The following is a 27,157-nucleotide window of genomic DNA, read 5'->3' as shown; positions in this document are numbered from 1 at the left end:
CTTGGTATATACTTTATATTATATGGGTGGTTTGAGTACCGCTCTCAGGTCCCGTTTCGAGTCCTGCATTTTTGTATTCAGTTTCAGCCAGGAATTTGTGCTCCGATATTACGATAGGTCTCTGTGCCTATCACATCTTGGTTTAAAATACACATGGTGAAAAGGGAATGAACTAGATGCCTCTCCTTATCGGATAATGCATTTTATCCTCGTAGGGATAAGGCTTATCCCTACGAGGGTAAAATGGATGGGTGTGTAATATGTATGTGAAAAGATGGGCATAATAAAAAACATCGATTAAAATATATAAATGAATATCGATAATTTAATATCCATTGATTATTTCATGAAATAAAGTCGATTTCATGTTGAGTCGATTATTTTTAAGCTGTCGTTAACGTCACTTGAGTCAACTGTCATTTGTAATTGTTATATATTTGAGGTTATGTTTTGGTTTATTTGATTCTGCAATATATTGGAATACATTAATAAACAAAAATGGTAAGATAATATGTTGTTTAATTATATATATCATAGTAAATTTTAAACATAATTAGCATTGATATTTTGTTAATATAACTTATGAGGAAAAGTAAAAACTTTAAAGTTGATGAAATTATTGTATGTAAGTACCGTTATCTTTTTTATTTTATAGAAAAAAAATATTATATTCTTTACTTTATGTAATTTGGTACATAACTTATTATTTATAATCAACGCTCTACACGGTAGATTGTTAAATTAGTGTTTATGAAGGATACTACTGAACCGTTTAAATGAAGTGCCTTAGTCTCGGAAAACAAACCTGTAATAATACATTATATTATAAATACTATAAAATCTACTGTGTTTGCATCCAGATTTGTATGACAAATTCTGTACTTACATTTAAAAACCAAAACAGTACACGGAAAAAATTAAGACTATATTATTTAAATTTTATCCTTCACTATGTTTTCTTGTTGAACTGTCTACCTCAGAAATAAATGAACTGTTTAATACAAGAAGTTGCCAATATAATGTTAATCACAGACTAAGTCTATTTGCATCCAACATTTAATTTTATCCAACATCTAAAAATCTCACAACATTTCATTGATTATAAAGTTTTGATACTATAATTTAGTAAAAATAAAGTAATAGTACTTTGAAATTGCATTTTTTAAATACTATAATTTATTGTTTTCAGGCGAGAAATGCTGAAAAGGCTATGTAAGTAATAGTGGAAAGTATTTAAAAGACTTTGGTAACCAAATTAAAAAAAGATCTGCTACAGATTACACATAGAACTACCAACCATAATAAAACAATACTTGATATCATGTCTCACTTTATATATAAAAAAAACTTTGTAATTCATGGTGTTTCTACTGTTTATGGGTGGTCAGATCACTCATCATGAGACAATGGCAAGTTGGTCTCATCTTTCAAAGCAATAAAAAAAGTATTATATACATTGACTGAGTTTTCTGATATTTTATTTTATAATTTTTTTTTTATTTTTATTTTATTGAGGAAAAACAAACAGTTGTACATTAAATATGATTAAATAAGAACATACATACATTTTTTTTATAAACATACAACCTACAACGTTCTTCACAGTATATGAACGGAGTATAATTTTCAGGTACAAGCAATTAATTTATAATAAAGAAATAAAATTAATAAATGCAAAGCAAAAAAAAATAAAGAAAAATTATTAATAACTAAGAAAGGGATCACCTATCCCTTTCTTAGTTATTAATAATTTTTCAACAAATAAAAGTATAAATAATACCTACGGATCAAAATCTAGCATCATAATAAACATGGTTTTTCAAAACGCATTTTGTGATGAGGCAAACAAATCCAAATTCAAAAAGAATTTGTTATATGTTTTGACAAGGCGACGAAGAGGTGCACAAACCCCTGCATTTGTGTGACACATGGTAACACCAAAGACAGGCCTCCTGCATACCTCACGTCTTATAACAGTTCTTGGAACAATGTAATAAAGGTCATTTATTAAACTTGCCATTACACAGATTATAAAGAAACATAGTATTGAGATATATTCGTCTAGACTTTAAACTTAACAATTTATAGTGTCGAAAAAGGTTACTGATATGAAAATCAATGCTCAGAATTCCATATAGGATGTTTAAAGTTATTGTGTTCTTGGTTCTGCTATATGTTAGCAGATGTGGGACAGATATTTATTATTTTTAATGTTCTTGTTAATTTTTAAAAAACCTTTTAATTTTTAACTGCCTTTAAAAAAGGATGAGATTCTCAGTTTCATGTGTATTATTTAATTCTTTTTATTTTCATACCTCAGAACTCAATAATTTATTAACCAATTTCGAAAATACTTTTGAAAAATTCCAAATTGGTACCATCATTTTTTTTTTGAAAATATGCATGAAAGCAAAATTTTTAATTATGCTTTCCTGTAATGTTTTCTATTGTGTTTCATGTTGAGTTTGGTGGAGTCTATATATTCAAATTTAATATTGTTTATGTATATTTGTGCATGTTTTTATTTAGCTTAGCCAGTAATGTTAATTAGTCACCAATTCCAAAATTGGTAGCCAGTACATATATGGCAAATGTTAAATTACTTTTGGTTTTAGTGTATTTTTAAGGTGGTTAAATTTATTGTTGTTTTATTGTAAACACGTGCCACAGTTGGGCAAGAGTTTACCAAATACCTATTAAGGATTATGAATGTATTCTTAATTTTAATACTCAGTATTAAGCTTATATTGTAAACAAAATTGCTTTATAATGTATCCAGGACCACATTAGCGCGATGGCGCGCAGCTCAAGTGCAGGAGGCCGGCGGTCAACGAGAGCGACGTCCATACCTTGCGTCAGAATGCAATGACCTGCAGCAAGCAGAAAAATGGCGACTCCAAATCGTTAGGGAAATTGCCAAAAAAGTTGCGCAAATACAAAACGGTATGTATCGGCATTCCATATAATATTTTTTTTGTTAACAATAGATAAGATTTTGAACTGTTTCTAGTTTTAACTGGCTAAAGTACCTATCTATGTGGCCATGCCTATCAGTTTGAAAAATAATGTATAAATTATTGTCAATAGTTTAAAACAATATTTTTATAATATAAAACAAATATAATGGAAGACTCAGAAACTACACCTCCAGTTATCCCATCAGTACAAAACACATCCAGAGAACCAAGTAACATATCACAAAAAGATTTGAGCATAAGATCGCAAAATATTTTAGAAGCAGTTGATCATCATGATGCCACACCAATTCAGGAACTATTGCAAACAGATCAATTGTCAATGCCCGCACCGACAATAACCAAAGTCACTACACCACCCCCCGCATCACCAATAAGTGTTACAAATCGATCGACACCTTCACCTCAATTGACTAGCAGTCCGACCCGAATCTCCAAATCTCCACAGCCAAAGGCATCAGTGGAAATTTCTCTTCAAAGTGAAACATCTGCAAAAAGAACTTCATTTTCGAGTTCACCTCAAAGAAAAAGTCCCAATAAATCTGGTCGTGCTGTAGAACAAATAGTAGAAGCTGTTGCGGCGCTTGAGCCTAAAGGAAAAAACATTACTGAAAATGTTAGTAAACTGGCTGAAACATTTAATAACTTAGTGAAGAATGCAACCGATCCAAATTCCCCGTACATAACCGATAATATAGACAAAATTACAAATATGAGTAGAGCGCTTACTAATGAAGCCAGTGCCTTGCGTCAGTCTATAAATAGTTTGACTAAAGATATTGAGAAGACTAAACAAAATCTGATGTCAGTAAAGGAAGAAGATGTAAATTTTCCCTATCATCTCTTCCTGGTTGAATTGATTATAAACAAGATTCACATGAAATGTGATTGTTTTGATTTTGATTTTAATAATTTGGTTATATCTGCGACTTTTTTAGGAAAACAGCCTATTGTGTTGTACGATCCATCTTACGGAAGAATAGATAATTTCAGCAAAGTAAACGTTGGAAAGTCCACGTTATTTGCAATGACTTACGACAAAATATGCAGTATCAAAGAATTCGAAATAGTTATACAGCTGACGAAGCAACCGCCATGCACAAGCTGCGTTACAAAGATAGGAGAAACGCGTATGGATTATACGAAAGAATTTATCGCGTTGCGTGAAGAACTTTGTACGAAGTGGTTAGAGCAGCAGCCAAATGACAATATTGTATGCACTACGTCCACTCCACTGTCCAAAAATTTGTATTATTTGTCATGCGGCGATGATGATAATCGAGATTCCATAGGAGTTATTCAAGTAACAACGAGGATGTCATTCTTGGGGAAGGAAATTACTACTACATTTTGTACTTCACCACAACCGCAGGGGACATCTTTCCTCTTAAAAAAAGATAATGGTATGACGATGTACTCGTGCCATAAAGTAGAAATGGATGATCATGGAAAAATTTTGCTGGACGAAAGTAGCGTGACTAAAAAAACACCGCCGTGTAATCATCATTCACCGTCAAGACGTGGAAGTCCGATGTCGCAACTTTCTCCGTTGTCCTCTAAACGCTCATATGAACCAGTCCCTTATAAGTACCATCATGATAACTTTCCAAAATACGATGAAATATTTACTAAGATGAACGCAAATGAATTAAAAATAAGGGTTCCTAAGAGTTCCAAAGTAGACAGAATTGGCAAATATGATAAAATTCAAGAATTATGTGCTTGTGAGGAGACACCTTACAATACAGGGGATCAAATACAATTTGAATTGCCGCGAGATCTTTGCAACCCCGATAAAACCCATAATAACTATTCTTCAAACTTGAAATATACGTATAACGGATGTGACAGGACATGCGACGTGAAGGATAGGAAAATAATTAATGTCACACCTTTAAACTGTCCAGTGCCCGTCGCCATGGAGAAGGAAATTCATCCTTTGAAGGATGTGTTCATTCTTAAGATCGGGAAAAAATTGGAGACTAAAGACAAAAAGACAGATTTAGAAATAGAATTAGTGACACCAAAGTCACCACATGATAAGCTCGTTGAGAACAAGCCAAACATTTCGCAGCAATGTAGTTCTGATGATATTAAAAAGAAAACATCGGGTACGAAGAAAAAAGAAAAAGGCAAAGCAAAGGCTGTGAAATCAAAGAAGAAAGGAAAGAAAACCAAACGATAAAACAACAGCATTCTAACATTGTTATCATCACTTGAATTTTATTTCCAATAACCACTGTATCTTGTTGTTGATCGATGTTTTTACGATTATAAAGATTTTGTTATATAGTTTATTGCTTTAATTGTAGATCTTAACTACTTACTAAAAAATTAATTTGTTGAATACTTTATTGATTTACGATTGTATCCCTTAATTTGTTTTTCAGCCGGCCTGGGTGAATTTCGCATTCGTGACCTGAACGATGAAATCAATAAATTGATGCGTGAGAAACGTCACTGGGAAGTCCAAATAAAGGCGCTAGGCGGTCCCGATCATGCTCGCGTTGGGCCAAAAATGTTGGATCAAGACGGGAAAGAAGTTCCGGGAAACAGGGGATACAAATATTTCGGTGCTGCGAAAGATTTGCCGGGTATGTTATAGAAGTAATCGTAAATTATGTGACTGGTTGGTAATGAAAATGTAAGGTTTATTTAAGATTTTACAGTTATAAAAAGTTTTGTACATCCCTCCACTGTTTTTCTCGCAGTCAGTTACGATATGTCGTTATATATAACATTTTTCGTTAGGTGTACGTGAATTATTTGAGCAAGAACCGCCGCCACCCCCGCGTCGAACACGCGCCGATCTCATGAGAGACGTTGACGCCGATTACTATGGGTACAGAGATGATGACGATGGACTCCTACTACCCTTAGAACAGGAGGCTGAGAAAGAAGGTATTACAGTTCTGAACCATACGCAGTTTGATTGGTCTTGATTATATTTTAGGAAGATTTACAGATAAATATCATCAGTAAGGATTAAATACAAAATATACTCCTATACTAATTACAAATCACTGCCAGCAAAAATGTTATAACAGATCTATCTAAAAATGTATTTTCTCTTCAGCTATTATACGTGCGGTTGAAGAGTGGAAAAAGAACAAGGATGAAGCTTTGCCAGAAGAAGAAAATATTTATCCGGAAGATGTAAGTATTTCAAGAATGATTCACATCTTTGTGGTTTTACAAACCACCCATAACTGTTTTTTTAAGTTTACTGTGTACCAAATTCAAATTTATCCTATTATATCTTATAGGCATAACTGGTGGGTTATATGAAATATTCTAATACTAATTTAGACTGTAAACTTACTGATGCATATAATTTTGTAGCCGGATGATAAGAGAATAGAAGAAGACGAAGAGCCTGCTGCTCCAGTGGTCACCTCTCATGTCGCCGTGCCTTCACAAAAGGACATCGAGGAAGCACTACTTCGGAGAAAGAAGCAAGAACTCTTGGAACGCTATGGATGTATGGATGTTAAGATGGAAACTAGCTGACCTTGGAATTTATATTAGGTTAATGTCCAATATTTTGGATATTAACTCATAATGCATTATGGATGTTTGAGCTTTTAATAAATAAGTCAAAACCTAAATAATGCATTATGATTAGATGTTGAAGGATGTACATGCACGAATAAATCTAATTGGTTGGCTTTTACTGCGTAAGGGCGTCACTTTCAGACATTATATTTGTAGTCATTATGTGACAAATAATAGGAACCTATATTCCGCGGAGATATTCGTTGCTAGGTAAGTATGTATAATGTGTTCTAGAATAAGGGTATCAAAAATATAACCCGGCTAGGAAAATAAAAACCTTTGGTCAAACAATACTTGATACCCTTTTCTGCAACGCATATACAGCTTCGTAATAATTATTCAGATTTCGAAATGAAAATAAAACTTAGTTGCATTTCTCTGTAATCTTTATTTTTGAACAAATTTCAGGATGTACTTGGGACATACATGGCCTATAACTAAGCAAAATATACACCATATTAAAACATACAACTATTTCACTTGGGTCTTGTATCCCACTCAAACCTATGACATACAATATGCACTTGTAGGCTTTAAGTTATAATATAAAAATATCTATAAGGAACAATTGCATTAGCTATAAGTAAATCGAGACGAATCCATAGGGATTTCGAATATGTATTACTAAAAGATTTAACTACAATTCAAACCAGTATAATCGATGGTATTTTTATCGACAATTCTTTCCATTGGATCAAGATAGAATGTAGTAAACTAGGGGTCTATGTATCACTTTATTCCTACGGTAGTTTGTTTGGAATGAGTTCATGTACCGCTGTAAAGATATTAAGAGAACAGCTCACAAGAACGTGAATTCGATAATAAACTTAATAAGAAAAAGCGTGTATTATTTTATCCCAATAATAGAATATCTCTCCTTTAACTAAGCTAAAACCAGCTCGGTTATGATACCCGAGATATTACAATCAATAGTATTAGAAAAAGCAATTGTAACTTAACAAGAAATCGTCATTGATTTCTATTGAAACCGGAATGTATAAACTTAAAATTATCATCCAATAACATATTATATCTATCTATATTAAATTTTAATGCCAAGAACTAACATGCATCTGCATTTAATGATTTTTCAGTCGTAACAATATTTTAAATAGAGTATTAGATCGATGCTCTGAGCAAAATTATAGAAAAGCAATTTTTATAGATTCATATTTATATATTCAAATTTATACGACAAACTCTATTAAAAGATTTACTACAAAAGCAGCTAAGTGCATAGTCTTAATACGTAGCTTCTAAAGAGAAAAACATTTTAATACTGAATGAATAAGCTCAGTTAATTTTGCTAACATTTTTGAACAGTTTTCGTGATAACGGCTAAAATATACACCCTTTGTTCGGTACTATTACTTACACACTACAATTACAACGTAACACGATTAAGTAACGAGAGAAAATATATTTTCTCTATAATTATATTCAATAATAACGCGCACCACACCTACTTAAACCAATTATCAGATTTACATATTTATAAATTACTCTTTTTATCGCATTTTTATTACTTGTAATTTTTTTCGATTGCGAGTCCATCGATAGTGAATATGGTTTTTTATGACAAATATGTAGCTATCAAATGCATAATCAAGTATGAAATTGCTGGTACTGTTAATTATCCTTATTATAGATGGATATTAATTAAGCATAATTGGGACAATTGTTGACTAGTTTTCAACTGGTTAGGTTCCTTCATTATACTTATGCATCGTTAAAAATGTTTGCCACTATTAAATCTTTTCTAACCAAAAGTTTTTTGTTGCAAATAAAGATATTCTCTTATAATTTTGACATAATGCAACATTTAATACCTAACAAAAAGTTTAAGAATGAAATGAGTTTTGTGCTCTTCATAGAAACTCAAAATTCTTACATTAAAAGATTCGATAAAACCAAACTAAGTACATTTTAATGTAGATCTATCGTAATACAAATTATCAAAACAATGACTCGATGGTGATGAAATTTAAATACCGGGGAAGACTAAAATGTTATAGCTAGATGATAAAATCAAAGTGCGGTTATGATTATGCTACAAGGACGGATCGAGTAGTTATAAGAATATGTCAATTTATATTTTTTTATTAATCACTTTATATTAGGCCAGTACATTTTAAGGTAAGCGACATTTCTTTGCCTCAGATCAGACATTACCGATCCGTCCTTGAGTTATAAAAAAAAGGCAGTTAAACCTTCCATAACATATTCATATGTATAAACTTGTAGTACTACCATAGTAGTACTACCATAGTAGTACTTGGCATTCAAAAGAGAAGGTCACCTGTTAAGTATAATTGGCATCTACATTTGAAAATGGGCTTGTATTGAGATCTGATTCACTTAATATGTTGCGACTGCAGTCTACATAAAGTAGCATTGTACTTTTCAGGGTTGCCAGGCCTCAGATTTTTAATAGGACTCAGAGTCGTAGTATCGTGAAAAAGGTAATCAATTTAACAATTGAAATTATTATTGTCTATTTTTTAATTTCAAACACAATGGTTAAAAATTACCAACTATTGAGTTGAAAATAGAAAAATAAAATCCGGATATCCCAAACTTATAACTTCCATACACAAATTCAGCTGCCAAATCTCGCAACCCTGACTTTGCTGAGAATAAACAAAAGTTATGATACACAAATGGCATTAATAGAAACTAAGACTGGAACAGGTTCTGCTGTTTAGCGTCGTTCTCAAAGTCACTCCACGCGTTGTTTAACTCCATGAAAATCATCTTCGCTATGTTCTCGTTTGGCGTGCCTATTTGCTGCATAAAAGGAAAATAAATATTTAGTTACTGTTTAAAAAGGTTTGTTTAGTAATAGTAAAACTTCTCAAAAAATTGAGAAGTAAAACAAAGACTTGTCCCCGATCACATCATGTGATGAAATACACATGGTGAAAAGTGGAGGCACTGATTGCGCCACTACTTGTTAAAGTAACGAGGGAAAATGTTGGTGGTGGTTGAAAAAGCATATAGTTTGTATTATGTTATGTTATTGTAAGTCAGTTAGTTACCTTATCAGGATGCACGGCGAGGCACGCCTTTCTGTAGTTGCGCTTGACGTCGGCGGGAGTGACGAGTTGCGACATCTCGCAGCGCGTCCAGCGACACTCCTCCCACACCACGGTATGCAGAGAGCACAGGAGAGCTCGGATATTCGCTTTCTTGCCCTCCGTCTACGAACACAACAATTAATTATAGCAAAACCTAAAAACTTATCGATACTTTATGAGTTTATCGATAATTTTCAATACATTAAAAACACTGTAGCCCCTTATGTCTCAGATAATGCAAAAACTCTCAGAAGATGTTATAGGTATAAAAAAGAATATACAAAAATGTGTATTATTTTACCCATTCGTGAATCTTCAGTTTCTCGGGATCCATGTCGCGGGCCATCTCTTCTTTCCTCATAGCGTTCATGGTTTTGGGGCCGGTGTCGCGCTTAGTGGCGAATTCGTAACCTTGACTGCCAAGCAAGTCACCGAACACGTCCGCCGACTTCTTCACCTTTTCCTCGCCCGGAGTTTTTGCCGTTTCGAAGTGAGCCCGACTATAAAAATTTCAATTATATACTAGATGATTTTTTTAATATTTTAGTAGAGAATTTGAATCTTGTTAATCTTTGTCAAAGGTGTCTGTGAATATTGCAACGGGTACTTTAAAAAAATTATTAATTATACAAAACAAATATAGATATCAAATTAATTAGTGGGAGTGACAGTTGGATGTATAAGAGGATGTGTTACTATGAGATAGGAGACAGTATTCGGTGCATGACTATGTGATCGCTATATCAGTAAGATTAGATTCGATTAATTATTCATCTCGAGTTTATTATGTGGTTATTAAATTTGTTACAAATCAGTATATCTTTTTTGTGTATTGTATATGGTTAAATGCTTTGTAAAATTTCTAACAATATTGTATTGATTTTCTTTCAGTGTGTACAAGACTGACTATTTATATGACTACTTATATTTGACTAATTAGTAAAATATAAGTAGTCAGAAATATAAATAGTCAGTGACTAATTAGTCAAATATAAGTTTGTTTAAGCAAACTAACAATAAATGACCTTTGAACAATAAAACAAATAAAAAACGCCTTACTTATAATCGGGTTGATGCGCGGGAGAGCGGGCAGGCGTGTGCGGCTGCGTGTGCGGCTGCGTGTGCGGCTGCGCGGGCGTGTGCGCGGGCGACGCGCGCGGCGTGACGAGCGGCGTGCTGCCCGGCGCGTAGCCCGGCGCCGTGCTCTGTATACCCGAGGGCATGCTAGCGCCTAGGAGACCTAGATCCGCAAATGGATCCTTCTTCGAGGGCTGTGCGCTTTCCAGAGGCACGCTTTGTGGACGACCTGCGATTTTTTTTCGTGGTTAAATTAAAAGTTAATTAATAATATTCATGAAATCATTGATAAACATTTCTTTGATGTAACTAAGACGTCCAGTAACTACATAGGAAAATCTGGAAATTATTCTAAAAGCGCAACATACCCTCGTCTTGCATAAGCTGTGGAGTTAATAATGGTTCCTGTTTGGGCAGCGGATCGTTCAGTCCGAACGGGTCGAAGTTCAGTGGGTCGCTCGAGTTGACGTTGTGTTTGGTGTCCGCCGGCTCCGTCGACGGAGCGGGTAAGTCCCCGAAAATAGACTCTGATGCGAATGGCTGCAAAATATTTAAACACACATAATAGTTCTGAAAATCAACCTTATAAAAAGTACATTTATTGACAAGTATCATAACTGCGATATGGGCCCTAATTTAGCTACAAGCTTATAGAACTATAGAATGGGAATGAGTTCAAGGAATTATGATTTCCACTAAATAGTCCTGTCTTTTAATAAGGGTTATTATGATTGAAATTCATACCTGCTTATTCTCAGCGACGTTGCTGCTCAGGAAATCTCCAAAGGCGTCATCGGTCGTCTCCTTCTCCATCATGCCGAAAAAGTCGAAGGAGTCTTCGGTCTTGAGTTTCTTTTCTTGCTTGGCTTGTTGTTGCGGTTCGTTATTGGCTAGGTTGAGGAAGTCTGCGGTGCTCTCCTGTCGCGCTGGCTGTAGCGGGCGCGGCGGGGGCGGGCGGTGCGGCGGCTGCGGGGAGGGCGGGGCGGGGCGAGACGGACGCGGCTTCTCTACCTCTTTAGCTGGATAGTCGGCTGTCACTGCAAATTCAACGTCAGTTAATAACAAAAGGAACTTAAGGTTATAGCTTAAGGTCCATTTTTCATACATTTTGTTTCACCTTTAATCTGGGTAACTAAACAAGTATTGACAAGTAAAGAATTTAAATTCACGTCTAGTTAGTGATTAGTTCTCGCAGTTGAAAGAAAAACGTAAAAATAATTAATATGCATGGATATTTCGGCCTTTAAAATTTCGTCATATTAAATATGAAAAATGGACCTTAAGCTATAACCTTAAATAACTTGTCAATGGATTACGGCCAGTTTCTTCATCAACCGTAACTATCAATGTTACTTTTGGTCTGTCTAAATTATGATTATATGGTAACATGTCATATAGCTTTTACTACAGTTCTTAATTTACTTTTATTGTTCATGAAGAAATAGGTAAACTTCAAATTCATTAGTGCTAAGATAAAATAAAAAACAAATATCAGTGCTTCACTAATAAACAGGTGTGAAGTATGTTTGGTGAAGGATTAGTGTTTTTTAATATAAAATAATTGTGTATAAAATGACGAAGCGAATTATGATCGGTTTGGCACAATCTAGTCTACTAATGTTTCTCTACAACATACTTGTTTTTGGCATTGCCCCAGCATTCTTTCGCAGATTAGCTGTATAAATAAATATTATTAGGATATATTACAAATAATATTCAACGATACTAGTTTAATAAAACATATAATATTTTAAAATACATAAACATAGTATACTCTTAAGAAATGTAACTAACAATTGCATGCAAATTTATAATCCCAGGCTTGGAAACAAATACTGTACTAATGAAATCAGAAAGTTTCTCGGCTAAAACTAGGTTTAGGGATCGGTTCAATGGAATATCACTTTACAGCCGTAACATCGGGACCCCACGGGGGGTCTTAACATACTACCAATAACAACAAAATAATTACAATGTATAAAGAATTTCAAATTTATTTCTACGTTCAATTAACGTGACTATATTCAAACTACTCAATATTTTTCACATATAAAGAAATATTTGCTTACCAAAGTTATCAATAGTCTCGTCTCTCTCCAATGTGGTAGAGAACAGGACGTCGGGTGTACGAATTGGGAAGGAGTGGTCCTCCTCCCAGAGATCGCTGCGAGGTTTCCTTCGCTCTCCGTTTTGTACCACCAGACTAATGACCACAGTGGTGTTCGCTGAGAAATGGTCGTTCACTGGTATTGTCTCATCGATGCCGTCAATTTCTGACCTGTTAAATATAAGTAAGTGTATGATGATATTACTACATATGGAAATTATATTGTTTAATTTTAAAAACTTACCATAGTTGTATTACTATAATTCAACGGCAGTGCCTTTCAAGCTTTCAGTAGAGTTGATAAAAATTTTCAGTTACAATTAGTATCGAGAAGAGTATTATCGAGAAAAAATATTATATTTAATGTTACACTTTTAATGTTGCTAAGCAACATTACTTTTTTTCTGTGATTTCACTACACAAATGGTCCTTCGAACCCAGTTCTATAAGTGATCCTCCGAGCTGGATATACTTTGTTTAACGAAGGCTCATTACGATTTTTTAAATAGTTTAGTTGCGATACACTACCCTCCATGCATGGTATCTTCTTTTTGCTTAGAAAATAAATACATAATATGATAGTTCAGTAGCCGGTACCTGTTGAACTTGAGCGCGTGGTGGTCGTGCCGCAGCGCGCCGGTGTGGAAGTGCACGGACAGCACGGGCACGGCCAGCGCGCGCCCGAGCTGCTGCCGCGCGTGCCACACGCACACGCACACGTCGCCCGTCACCGTCGTGTCCAGCGGCAGCGTCACCTGCAACGCACAGCACCGACACAATCACTAAACTATAGGTTATAACTTATCATAATAGATTGCTCTTGTTAGACTCTTCATTTATTTTAAATTTATTCAGAGCAGTTTCATTCAATTCAAACTAGTTGGAATTTATTGAAACTACCATACAAGGGAGAACTGATTCTTGTATCTAAATATAAATTGAAGTTCAAAATAATGTAATGAAATAAAAGGGTTAACTGAAAGACTTCAAAATTTGTATTTTACAGATATAATCCTACCTTGCCTTCAGCCATGGTATAGAGATGTAATCTTTCATAATCTTGTAGCGTCGATAAGACGAGCCTATCTTCATTGTAAACTTCAATATATGGCCGACATCCATCCCTTGTAACAAAAATCAATTTCAGAACGCATACATATTTTAGATTTATTAACCACGAAAAATAAATTATTTACCTCGCTTTTGTAAACAGTGGTACTGGCTGAATAGTAATCGATACCAAAGTAACTGGCCTGAAGTGTGGCAGTATTGGCTCTGGCCTGTAATCGAAAAATAATCAAATGACATTTCCAAAGTGAACATTACGTTGCATCGCTGGGATTTAATTTGATAATAATACCGAAACAGTTTACGAGTAAAATACATTTACTTTCAATCATTTTAGAACACTTTTTATCTGCACTGTATATGTCGTAAATATTTTATGTCCATAATACTCACCTAATAATATTGCTTAGATAATACAGGTATCTCAGCATGCTGGGCGGCATGTTGATAGGAGACCGCTTCACCGCGAATATCTGCAGCGCGTCCTCCGGCACCGTCACTAGCTTCGCGTACAACAACAAGCCGCTCACCAACATGCACGACATTGCTTTGCCGTCCTATAGGGTAAGTGTATATGTGTTTGTAATAGTTTTTAAAATAAAAGTAATTGAGTTTTCTATGCTTTCATGGTGAAAAGTTGTACAAGCTTATGCTACCAGATGGCGTTTTGTTTAGTTGGAATTATGTATGGTAATTTGACTTTTCTCAGATTTAAATCTATTTGATTGAGGTATATTTAACGTTTAAACAGATTAAAGTAAATTGTATTTCATTTTACTGGAAATCGCGAAAATTTAGTCCAATTACTTCAATATACAATCAGATGTGAGTTGTGGAGTATCGAGTACCTTTCTAATTTTTACCGAAGTGTAGCAGGCAATTACGAACCACAAAACACGGGGCATATTGTGATGATCTTTAAGTGTTATGGTAAGTTCAGTTAGAGTAGAGGTACACACTACCCACCTGACACGTGATGACCACAGCGTTCCTGTCGTCCTTGGCGAGGTAGTGGTACATGTGCTGCAGCAGCGCGTAGTAGGGCGCGAGGAGCGGCGCGCGGTGCAGCGGCGTGGGCCACAGCGCACGCGCGTCCGCCGCCCGCGGCAGCGAGCGCGCCGCGCCGCCCGCCGCGCTGTACACGCCGTAGTGCCCGCCGCCGTGCCGACTCTCCAGGAACGCCTGCGAACCAACACGACTCAGTATAGACGAAACAGTGGACCTGCCCACACAAACAATAACGACGGATATGTTTTCTCAATTTAGAACGAACTTTATCTAGAACGTGAAAAAGGACTCATTATTTAAGTTCAAATTTTTTACTTCATATTTTGGACTTCACTTTTAGATAACGCTTGTTGGAACAGTCACCGTCCTTTATTTTGTTCGGTCAACGACTTTCTAAATTAACTCGCAGTTTCATAATGACTCTGTATATGTATAATGTATCACTAGTACCCACCCTCACATCCTCAATGTGGTTAGTTTTATAAGCACTCTCTATTCCCTCTGACGGGTACGGCATCACTATAATTCGACTTGTTATGTAGCTTATATCCAAATCAGTCCTTGCTATTGACCTGAAAACACAAAACTCAATATAAATATGGTAACATAAAATATAGAAATGACAGGGCATTTTTTAATCACTGTTAATAAAATGTAGGAAAAAGTTTACTTACTGTTGAACAGTCTGCATGACTTTCGACGACGTATCCTTCAGGTTTTTCAGGAAGCTTCCCGCCCCTCCCTTGATGGACGAGAACAATCCTCCCGAGTTCAGGGGCGGCTGCGGCACGGGCGGCGGGTGCTGCTGGGGGACAGCGGGGGGCCGCGCGGGCGGTGGTGGGCGAACCGGCTCAGGGGGTCGCGAGTTCGGCACCTCCTGACTGTTCGAAACTGGATCTTTATTCGCTGAAAATAACAAGACGATTTAGGTATGTCGCCAAATGAGTTTGAGTTTTATAGCCATAATATTTGTGAAGCTAAGTTAATGTATTTAACACCCCTGCTTATTATCACTTTAAATATGTTTTAAATAACTACTGTTTGCTACTTTCTTTCTTATGTCAAAATAAGTAAAAGTAGCAAAATATTAATTATTAAAAACACAATTATACGACAATAAGCAACTGAGATCGCTTGATTGGTGGTAATCAGTAGTGACGTGACTTTCAACAATATGGAGTCATAGAGTATTCACAACTATTGTGAATAGAAATATAGATAAGATTCAACAATTATCACATTTTACTTTTTGTTTTAGTTTCGAGTTTACCTACAAAGGTATCTATTGCAGGTGAGATTATACAGAAACAAATTAACAACTGATTTAAAGAATATTTATTTTAATTTCTATTTATCTTACATTTTGACATCTTATTACTAATAGTAACAAAAATATTGCTCAACTATCATCTAGCTAGTATAGATTTCAAGTACAGAATTATGTAAAATTAACCGTAAGTATCTACCATTGAGGCTATCTTAGATAAGACAATTCTTAAATCTGAATACTGATAAAAATTGGGAGACATTTATTACGATTATTTTGTACGACATTCTAATTACCATGCTTTAAGAAATCGATTAATTTCATACATTTCTGTACGTAGTGATGTAACTGCCTTATAATTAATTTATAACAGTAGCGAAAAACTGAACCTACATCACAAAATTCCGCCACAAGAAATCAAAGTTATCTTACTGCCAAGAGATATCACAAAATATTTAAGGAAAAACATTATTAACACACAAACATATGTTTTTCAGGGATATAATATGCAAGTAATAAAGTCTATAAATTAAAAACAATTCAAACTATAATACCTAATAAGTATATAAAATATAATAATACTCAAATAATATAATCACGATAAAACACTTTAATTATAATTAGACCACTGTATGCTTTAGTTTTGATAATTAAGTGCTATTATTTGAAGAACTATTTAAAGTATAGAATTGAATTTAATTTTAATATATTATTGGGAAATACTTTTGTAATAGCAGAATATACTTTTTACTCTTTTATTATACTTAAACAGTTTCATTTTACCAAGTCAATAACATTTAACGTCAGAGGAAGCGCAAGAAAACATTGTAGAACTGACAGATGAGTAAAAAGTTTTTTTTCAGATAATCGGATGAAATCATAGTTATAATACTTTAGGCATTTTAAATGGATGAGATTGCAATTTTTTTTATCATATAAACTAGGATAACGGATTGACGTGGAACTATTCTAATTGGATATTATAAAATTTTTAAATGGAAAGAATCCAGTCAGCTTATAGATACGGACCTCTTAACCTAAAGTATATAGTTTTTATATAATCTGGAATGCTACTATATTATTAAGATAAAAGTGTTTAATACCTTTTGTATTTTAAGTTCTATTGGGGCAATTTCGTATGTACTATAATAGTAATGCTATTATACTGGAATGTATAACTTAGAAGCACCATGAATTTAATTTGTGGTACTTAATAGCAATGGAAACTTTAAGATATAATTAATACAAGTGTGAAAAAAAACATCCAAATGGTATTTTTACATTCTGTAGTTATTAAAATTATGTTGACGTAATTTTCATTGCCACATATTCGTTTCTCAATCATATTATACCTGTCAATCAGGCTTCGATATAGTATACCGAGTTCGTAAAAATACTGTTCAAAATGTAATCTTATTTATAATTATACTGTGCTTGTTTTTATTGTCGCATTTTTTACATCTAAAATTGAAAATAACGTAAATAAACTACATTAATGTAGTTAAAATGTAAAATCTCTACAACACAACAATATGGTAACTAAAAATTAAATATAATACTATAAAAAAACAACTCACTTTGTACCCCACAGTTTAGGAATGTACAACGAAGTCAATATAATATTTCAGTAACTTAAAGTAAGTTAAAATAGTAAATTATAGTGTCAGTGGCGTTTGTGTATTTAACGGGGAATATCGAAGCATTATTATTTTTCAGGTTGTTTCGAAATTAATGATCAATAACTGCAAGTATACAAGAGCGCATCTTGTACCTTCAATATAAAAAATAACTTCCTTGTTTATGATCAAAGATTTTCCAATGTCAGACTGGTCTCTGTTATCACTATAAAACATAAGACTATAATCGCTTTTTTTATAAAATTCTTTAAAAGGTTATTTTTGAAATTATTTAAATTTCCCCTGTTTACCTTTGATAGTTAGGAAGTTTTAATGTATATTTATAAATCATAAATACACGAGAAAAATATTTTTTTCTCATAAGAATTAATAACAATAATTTAACTCTTGACTTCTCTTACAATTACTTGGTCTACAATTGTGTTAAGTCAGCGTCAACCTTACATTTCTTCAAAGGCGTCATAATTATATTTAGACGCGTGATGTGCCAGATTTATTGTCAAACAGTAATTTACAAACAGCTAATCTTTTTAATTTTTGTTTACAATTTTAATTGCATTTTCTAAAAATAGACAATAAGGCGTAGCTACGACCGTAAGATACAATAATAAACCTAAATGCAATAACAATAAAAATTATACTAAACAATAAATGAAAACAATGAATACTCATCATTGCGATCAAGTCCAAGGGTCCTACAAGCGTTGTGAGTGGCTCCCGACGCAAGGTGCATGCTAGCGCCGCGGTGTCATTTAAACGAGAAAACTATTGGGCACCCGAAAAAGTTGAAAACACCTAAAATGAAAAAAGAAAAAGTGATATGCATTGCAGTCGACAAACATTGCTTATGAGAAATCTCGTGCCTTTTGTGTATTAAGAACAAGCGTAACAGTAGACTTTTTTTCTGTAAGCATTTACAGGCTGAATATAGTATAAGCATATTTTTAAATCAATAGTCAAAAAGTCATATAGCCAAGCATACACAGTAACGATGCGGATTCCCATGTTCGGCTGTGTAGTCCGTCTATAAAAATATATGTTCTCTGTCTGGCAACCACGCGTGCTAACCACACTACTAGTATACGTGTTGTCCTTCATCACTGCCTCTTAATTAATCAATTTAAAATTGATCTCACTGTTATGTTCTGCTGCTAACTATAGAAAACATTATTATAGTAATTCCGATTCAATGATCGTGGATTTTGGAAGCCATATTGCTATTTTTTTTTTATTTATAAAAAGGCACGAGACTTCTGCAAGGACACGTACATGCAAAGATTAAAGTTCTCTGAAACAAAACAGTAAGAAGCATTCGATCTACAATTACAAGACTACATGCGTCCTAATGTTTCCTCGATTCAATCTAACATCGCAAACTAAATGTTAGTACATCATGCTTAAATAAAAAAACGGGGTTTCATTATTGTAGTATTTAAAGAGGCGAAATTTTCAAATAGAATGTCAAGAAGAACATAGTAACTAGAAACTGTGTAATGTAGTATATCTAATGATTGTTTACAAGTAGTATAATGTTATGTGTATATTATTCCAAAAATAGAGCATATTTTTCAAGGATTTGCGACCAAAATAATACATGAACACATAAGGATGTAGTCTATTAGCACGAAATTAGATAGAGTAAAAGTAATACCAGCCTAGCTTTAAATAATTGCAATAGTTCGTATTCTATTGATTTATTTGTTTGGTGTAAAAAAAGTTTGATATTAGAACAATAAAAAACATGATTATTTATAATTATTACACTATGCAGGACTATGTCCTTTGACATTAGTGAACCATGTAATCCAAGCACCTGTATATACAATGAATACACTTCTATTAAAAATATGATAAATTTATGAACCTGTGAACTTGCAATGAGTATTGATGATTGTTTATGATAGTTTTAAGTGCAACATACCAAGCCTCATGTCGAGCGGATAATATGACTAAAAGATATCAACCATATCTTAAATGCCAGAAGTTATAAACAATTTAAATTTGCGTTACGTATAAATTTTTGGACAAGTTGATATCCCTTAATGCATCCAGCGGTTTGTACAGAATGATTAAATACAGATTCCGTAAATTAATTTGTTAGTGATGAACTATATACCACTTCTTGTTAATAATATTAGCCACATATAATAACATCATAAATAATTACCCATATCTTTGACTGTACACATGAAGCCATCGATTGTCGACATTTTATCTGAGTGTGCTTTTCAATAATGTTTCAGAAATAAAAACACTAAGCATCTGAAGAATATACTCGTTTATTTCTCATTTATAAGCTCCCACGTCGTAACATTTAAATAGTGAAAGGATAACAAAAAATAATGATATAAATGACATATCTAAACTTTATAGAACACGTTTCGTGAAAACATTTGCTGAAAGATGCTGAACAAGACAATTTCTACATAATTCAACAATCTTTTATATTATAATATTTTAGCTATTATTGTACCACATTGTAACATTCATTTCATTATGTCCGAAAACATATTTCGTATATTTAATCAGCACAATATAATTATAATAAGAATGGTGTCACAACACATTGTGTATATTGGGACCAATTTTATCAAGTCAAATTACCATAATGTGGTAATTTATAACAATCGGTATGTACATGAAATGTTTACGATTACTGACTGTCACATTGGCTGACAAGGAAACATTATTTTTTACATTTACACTTAAACGCGTATTAGTATTGTTTTCATAAGGCCCAATAGAATCCGGTGAGGTGTTACCCAAGCCACCACTAGTTAGTGCAAAATATATGATTCACGTAACTATAACCTTTGTTAGTAAATAGTATATCGAGTTAATATAAGCTAATTATGGCATAATGACACCATTAGACACCTGGACAGAGTATAATGGTGGTTTTATTTTGCGTCATTTGTGACGAGTGCTATATTCATAACTACACAAGTATAATATTATGGGGTTTGAAATTGGCGTCTGGGATATATCTAACCCCATAGTTACAGGAATGTATGCACAGATTAGTAACTCCTAAATATATTCTAACTAGCGACAAATTATCTAAATCTATAAGGTATGCACTTCATAAATGCACACTGACTTTTTTGGTAATGATAATCAAGATTAATGCTACATAATATATTTTTTTGTTTTGTATAAAATTATTTCTAACATCTCTTTCGCTTTAAAATACTCCCTTACGATCTACCTCTGTGATACTTTTCATGTCTTTTGTTCAGACTTAAATATGAAATTAAAGCTTATAAATGATTTACTATGTATGTAATTTGTTTATCTTTAATTATTGCACTTGGAAAGCACACATACTAGTTGTTGGAGCCTCTTAACTGTATGTAACGAATAACACGTGATTCAATAGTTAAATATAAATAGTATTACGTCTGCAAAGTTGAAAGCAACATAAGTTATCATTTATCATTAATTGTAATAAAAAGTAAAGTCAAATAAATGCTATACTACCTTATTGCATTCAGAGAACAATTCATTCAGCACTGCCTTACCTTTGATGGCGTTCAATTTTGTCGATAAACATTGGAATGTATCATATATCTCACATTTCGTTAATAATAACCATTCTAAGGAATCAAACCAAAATAATAATGTGGACAAAAATAAAATTTGAGTGTAAAAAGTCAAAAAATACTTGACCATTTTTAGCTCGAGTCTTTAAATGCAACAGAACATAAGAATGAGCCGCGGGTGTGTGGAGTGATCGCGCGTAAAACAATTCAAACACTTAGGCGTTCCGTCGGAATATATCGCGGACGGTGAACAGAGCGCGGCGCCGCGCTTCTCTTACGATATGGTAGTGTAATATTTACTTGACTTCTTATTACCTGGCGAGCTAGTGGCCACAGATTGTTCAACTTTTTTACGCTCAAATTTGAGTGGTTGCTTGAGATTGACATTGTTGGACTCTGCTATCGCCGCTAGCCGCTCCAACACATTACTAATTGCCAACCGCTCCTCGGGGTTTACCGTCAGGCAACCATCTGTGGACAAACAACCGCCTTCTATCAACCAAACAATTCATTCTGCGGCAACAATGACTCACGTATGACGTCCACTACTGAGTAGCTGATACATAATCTTGTAACTCGTACTCAAAGTAATCGCGCCAAAGATAAGACATCAATGTTCTTAAAGAGAAAACTAGTGGATATTATAAAATAGTTCATACTAACATAACAATATAAAACTCATAAAAACAGTATTAAATAACAACTAGAAATCATACAAAAAACTTATACAACTTTATAATAAATATAAAGCCGACTCCAAAATCCAATAAAAAATAAAAAGTAACGTTTGCATAAGTGTTAAAAAATGTATATGTGCACACACTCACTTATAATTTCATGGAAACACTTATAGCGTTGATCGTTGGGGTTGAGATTGTAGTTGCCGTTGAGTATGGCGAGCTTGGCCGAGTCCTCGAACGGATGCTGCATGTAGCACAGCGTGTACAGAATGCAGCCGAGCGCCCACACGTCCACGCTGTGGTCTATCTTACGGTTGTCCCACGTGTCTAGCATCTCCGGAGCTCTGTACATCGGCGTCGTGAATTGAGCCAACTGGAACAACAAAAATCGATTATAATTTTTTTCAAGTAATGGTTCTACTACATCATGAGGGATTTTGCAGTCGCCATTTCGTCTGATAGGTTATTAAATAAGAAATACACTCGAGGACAACAATTCTGACGACAGAACAAAAATAAATTAAAAGACGAATTTCAACAACCTTTAAAGATTATCACGAAAATAGACCTATCAGAAAATATGTTTTCAACATTCTTCCTTTAAAAATAAATTATTTTGATTGGTTGATTCTCAGATCAGTCCGATGTTAGCAATTGAAATCGTTTATTTATATCGGCCATATAAGAGCAAAAGTAAATAAATACTGCTGATGTTACATAATTAGACCCTAGAGAAAATGAGATATATTTAGAGAAATTCCATACTTTGGATAAAAATAGCTATAGACATCTCTTACGGAATATCGCAGCCTCGTAGGCGTTTGAGTAGGCGGACAAACCAACCGTTGAATACGTAGGCGAAGGTAAAAGCAGACTTCTCCAATATGGATAGGGAATTTAAACACACAAATAAATTCATATTTCGCTTAAGAGCACTGATTAGAGTAACTTCGTTGCAGGCGCGTCGGAGCCGCAAATAATTGCTAGTTAATCTATACTAACATCTCAGGAACTACTGATTAGAATAGAAAAAATTTAATGTTGGCTATCCTATTTATCAAATAAGGCTATAAGCTTTATAACATCACGCTATGACCATCGCAAAAACAGGGAAAATTTATTACTTATAAGAGCTCGCGTTACGAGCGCTGCAACAAGTTATGCAACAATCATGTAGATGTTTTTATTAAAAAGTCTAAAATATATATTTTAAAACAAAGTCCCCGCTACATTGGTCTGCCTGTCTGTACGCGATAAACCCAAAAACTATCCAACAGATTTCGTTGAAGATAAACAACTTTCTATCCCGGGAACATATATATCGGGACTTTAATCCCGGAGAACTTTTTCACGCGGGTGAATTCGCGGGCATAAGCTAGTGTTATATACATAAAAAAAATTAATATTCATAATGTGCACTGCAAATAATTATAAATGTTCCAATTTTTTATTTTAAAGGTTGATGTTAAATAAAAGGTTAAACTTAATCATGCTCGACATGTTACATAACAATCATGCAATTGTATATTTGGATGCACATGAGTAAGTCAATTAGTATAATCTTATATTAGGTACTTACATTTTCTTCTAACATGTTTCTTTGATTAGCACTCCAAGATGGATTAGGCGAATATATATCTGTGGTTGCTGAACCAAAATCGCATAGTTTTATTGTACCTAGAATAGAAATAGATAATTAACACACATATAATTTTAGTTAAGTGGGATTATTGCTGATGTACTGTGTGGACCATTTACATGTGGAATTAATCAAATTGAATTCTTGCTTATTTAAAACCAAACATAACAGATAAATAGCAAACTAAACATTATATATATATTGCAATATAGTTTATACTGCAAAAAGAAAACCTTTCTACTAAATTAAATAAGATGTACATTACCTTCATTAGATATTAGGAAATTTTCTAATTTGAGATCTCTATGTGCTATCGGGGGTACTTGGGCGTGCATATGTTGTACTGCTCTACATGTTTGGTAGAAAACTCTTAGGATTGTCGGAAGAGGGAATGCCTGCCCTCTGTTCTGCAGAGCCTCCATCAAACTACCCCCACTGCAGAGATCAGTTAGCAATAAATACTCTCCCATTCCATGTGATGTTTTAGATTTGTCAATGAATGATGCAGCAATATATTTAATGATGTTAGGATGCCCAGAAAGTTTCTTTAATATGCTAATTTCTTGGATAATATTCTTATTTGCTTGTTCATCTGCTGCCATAAGCCTTTTAAGGGCATATTCTGTACCAGTTGAAACATCTTGAGCAACAAAAACAAATGCAAAACCACCTGAAAAATAAAAAAAATAATAATGGTGGATAGAAATTTGTATAATATTTTAAAGTGTAAACAATAAAATAAAGATTCCAAGCAATCATACAATAAATTAAAAAATAATAAAAATGAATGTGGAAATTGACATTATTATTTAATACTAATAATAAAATGCATAATTTTTATCTTGCCAAGGACATGTTATGGACATCACCTACTAAATAATATAACCAAAACCAATACAGAGCTATCAAAATATATTCAATATTTCAATGCTGGGGTTACAGATTAATTATTATGCAACCAAATATTATATTAGGGATTCAAACAGACATATACACATAAACTTCCCGATATTCCGTGAGTATAAAATGAGGTCAGGTAATTACAAAATAATTCAGTCATACAATATTTAAAAAGTGCAACAATTTTGATCATTTTTTTAATGTAGTAAGATACAAAAGCAAATTTTAAGATTTAACTAGTATGCTGTGGAATTTTATTCCATAATGTCACATTGATCAAGGAATAATAATCCAATTTGAAGCTAAATATCATAAAATTTTTGTTCATTAACATAATGTATTATAGTTCCTCTTTTTTAAACTACACCGAATCAATTAGAATTAATTTCATTATAGCAATATTACAATGATATATAAATGAAACCATAAGTGACAATGACTTGATTTGATTATAATATGATCTTTGTAAATCACTATAAGGCTTATTCAAAGATGATTCAGTTAAGGCTAAGTCTTAGCCAAAAATTTGGATTATTACATAACCTTGAAGTAAAATGGTTGCAAATTTCTTTGAGCATACAAAAAAAACAATGTCATGTCATATAAAACTTTGTATAATATTACCTACATATCCAACTTCAGAATTGTTATATGTTGGGAATCATGTTAAAATATACCATGTATGTAGTTAATATAAAAAAAAATATAATAATCAGGACATTTAAACATATTGACATGGGTAATGGAAAAAGTACTGCTACATTGTTAATAAGTCTTATAAACATTTTGTCAACTAATTATGATTGTTTTTACAATAAAAATAAGAAGTGCATTTTATAACATTATAACAAAATATTCAGAATATTATTTCATTAGATTATTTGATGCAGGTTCCTTGTAAATCATCATTTACTAGAGCAGCTGTATAAAAAATACTGATCTACTTTTATTTTGTGCCCCAACAAAACACAATAACTGTTATCGGAATCTTATCAAGAGTTGAAATTCAAGTTTCCTGAAATTAGCATGTTGCGGTCTATGTTCCATACAAAATTGGAATATCCCTTTTAATAGTATTGTCATTTATGGGTAACTGAGAAGTTAACTTAAAAATTTATTTTTAATTTATAACTAACTATATGAATGTTAATATCGGAAATATTTGCTTCTTATTTCCTGATATAATATATTAAAAATTATATCAAGCAATTTGGTAAAAACACATTTACCAATGTAAAGATCCAGATATACCTGAATAATACCTACATCTATTGTTGTGCATTTTATTATAAAATTTATATAAATAAATTTGCAAAATATACTAACCAATGGCTTCTCTATTATTTTATTTATGTGATGTAATAAATGGTTTGGAATAAAGTCATTAGTTGATATAAGAGCAACTATTATTTTTTCAGTTAAAATTTTTCTTTTCTGTGATATGTAACAATAATTATAAAAAATATATTTGCTACCTTATGTTTATGCAAATGTTGGAAATTATACACTTCTCTAATAAAAACTGTGTTAAACTCTGAAAACTAGTTTTATTTTAACATATTTGCTCCTTTTATATTTATTCCCCACTTTCTACATCATGTTTTAATATATATATTCAATCAGTTCCTTTCCAATAACAGAAATTTACACCAACAGAATAGTATATATAGCTTCATAATTCTGTATATGTTTTACATAATTTTATTATATGCCTGTAGTATAGTGTCTTAGTATATTTAAACTATCCTAGGCAATACTGTTAGAAGTATAATTTATTAAATTAAATGGTTTGCATAATGTACATTTCTGGTTCATGCAAAACTAAAACTGTATATTTTAGCTTTAAATTTTGCTCTATTAAGTAAGGCTAAATGCTAAGAAAAAGTGTACTTTTCTGAGATCTACGTTTAGGCTAGTAATTTATAATGTCACAGACATTAACTGTTAAAAAGCTCTCAAGTATAGTGACATATTATATCATGGTGATATATGATTTGGACTACCTCAGTTGCAGCACAGTAGGAAATATTTAGCTGTTCATTAAAAATTCGACAACCCTTAACATTTCGTCAAACAATAACCATCCGCCCCCAAATACAATGACCTTATACGTGGTCGACTAACCAACATTCATGGTTTTAAAATGCTAACTCTGTAAAAATTACATCATTTTTAACTCCGTAATTAAAGAATCAGTATATATCAGCATAATTTGTGTATGTACTCACCCTCGGCAATCACCTTTTTCACTCTCAATTTCATGTTACCAATTTCCACAAACTGACCCACGAAATCATTGTCACTACCACCGTTGGCACCCCCTGAGCTGAAGTAGCCCATTGCAGACTTAAAGACGCTCATATTTTTAACGATGTTTGGCTGATCTTCTTTATAAAAAATAAGGGATAAATAGAATACGTCAATCAGCACCCCCTATGTGAGTCCATTTTACAATGGTAGAAAAGAAAAAAGAAATGTCAATGGCAAATAGAGGTTTGTTGGCAGAACAAAAAATATTGCCATGAATAACAATATGGCTAATTTGTAAATAATTCATTTTTTTTTTATAAGTTATATATATTAGTAATACATTCCGCAATGTTGATTTAGGAAGTTAGTGTATGT

At 33.1% G+C, this 27,157-nt stretch overlaps 3 protein-coding genes across 4 annotated transcripts; 2 read left to right on the top strand and 1 right to left on the bottom strand.

Moving 5' to 3' along the window:
- The first annotated feature begins 398 nt into the window (after window positions 1-398).
- On the top strand, window positions 399-7,370 carry LOC115447523 (pre-mRNA-splicing factor ISY1 homolog). The gene is made up of 7 exons (XM_030174629.2): window positions 399-501; window positions 1,190-1,212; window positions 2,780-2,943; window positions 5,366-5,569; window positions 5,727-5,876; window positions 6,052-6,131; window positions 6,318-7,370. Exons 1-7 carry the CDS (start codon window positions 499-501, stop codon window positions 6,483-6,485), a joined length of 792 nt encoding a protein of 263 aa, XP_030030489.1. The 5' UTR covers window positions 399-498; the 3' UTR covers window positions 6,486-7,370.
- Window positions 2,999-5,267, top strand: LOC115447522. The gene has a single exon (XM_030174628.1). The coding sequence runs from the start codon at window positions 3,124-3,126 to the stop codon at window positions 5,158-5,160; it is 2,037 nt and encodes a 678-aa protein (XP_030030488.1). The 5' UTR covers window positions 2,999-3,123; the 3' UTR covers window positions 5,161-5,267.
- On the bottom strand, window positions 6,902-27,021 carry LOC115447521 (cyclin-G-associated kinase). Of its 2 annotated transcripts, XM_030174625.2 has the most exons (20): window positions 26,761-27,021; window positions 23,898-24,302; window positions 23,573-23,670; window positions 22,141-22,366; window positions 21,629-21,784; window positions 15,542-15,773; window positions 15,322-15,439; window positions 14,826-15,041; window positions 14,253-14,416; window positions 13,988-14,071; window positions 13,810-13,915; window positions 13,389-13,546; window positions 12,754-12,962; window positions 12,321-12,359; window positions 11,429-11,721; window positions 11,053-11,224; window positions 10,667-10,913; window positions 9,909-10,107; window positions 9,569-9,730; window positions 6,902-9,317 (listed from the first exon to the last, which is right to left on the bottom strand). In XM_030174625.2, the coding sequence occupies exons 1-20, from the start codon at window positions 26,891-26,893 to the stop codon at window positions 9,207-9,209; spliced, it is 3,528 nt and encodes a 1,175-aa protein (XP_030030485.1). In that variant the 5' UTR covers window positions 26,894-27,021; the 3' UTR covers window positions 6,902-9,206. The 2 variants fall into 2 exon arrangements, with proteins under 2 accessions (XP_030030485.1, XP_030030487.1); XM_030174627.2 differs by lacking the exon at window positions 12,321-12,359.
- Between the last annotated feature and the right edge of the window lie 136 nt (window positions 27,022-27,157).

The sequence above is a fragment of the Manduca sexta genome, chromosome 26, assembly GCF_014839805.1.
Source record: "Manduca sexta isolate Smith_Timp_Sample1 chromosome 26, JHU_Msex_v1.0, whole genome shotgun sequence".
Taxonomy (NCBI): domain Eukaryota; kingdom Metazoa; phylum Arthropoda; class Insecta; order Lepidoptera; family Sphingidae; genus Manduca; species Manduca sexta.
Note: the sequence above shows the minus strand (reverse complement) of the source record. Positions and strands in the feature narration are given on the sequence as shown.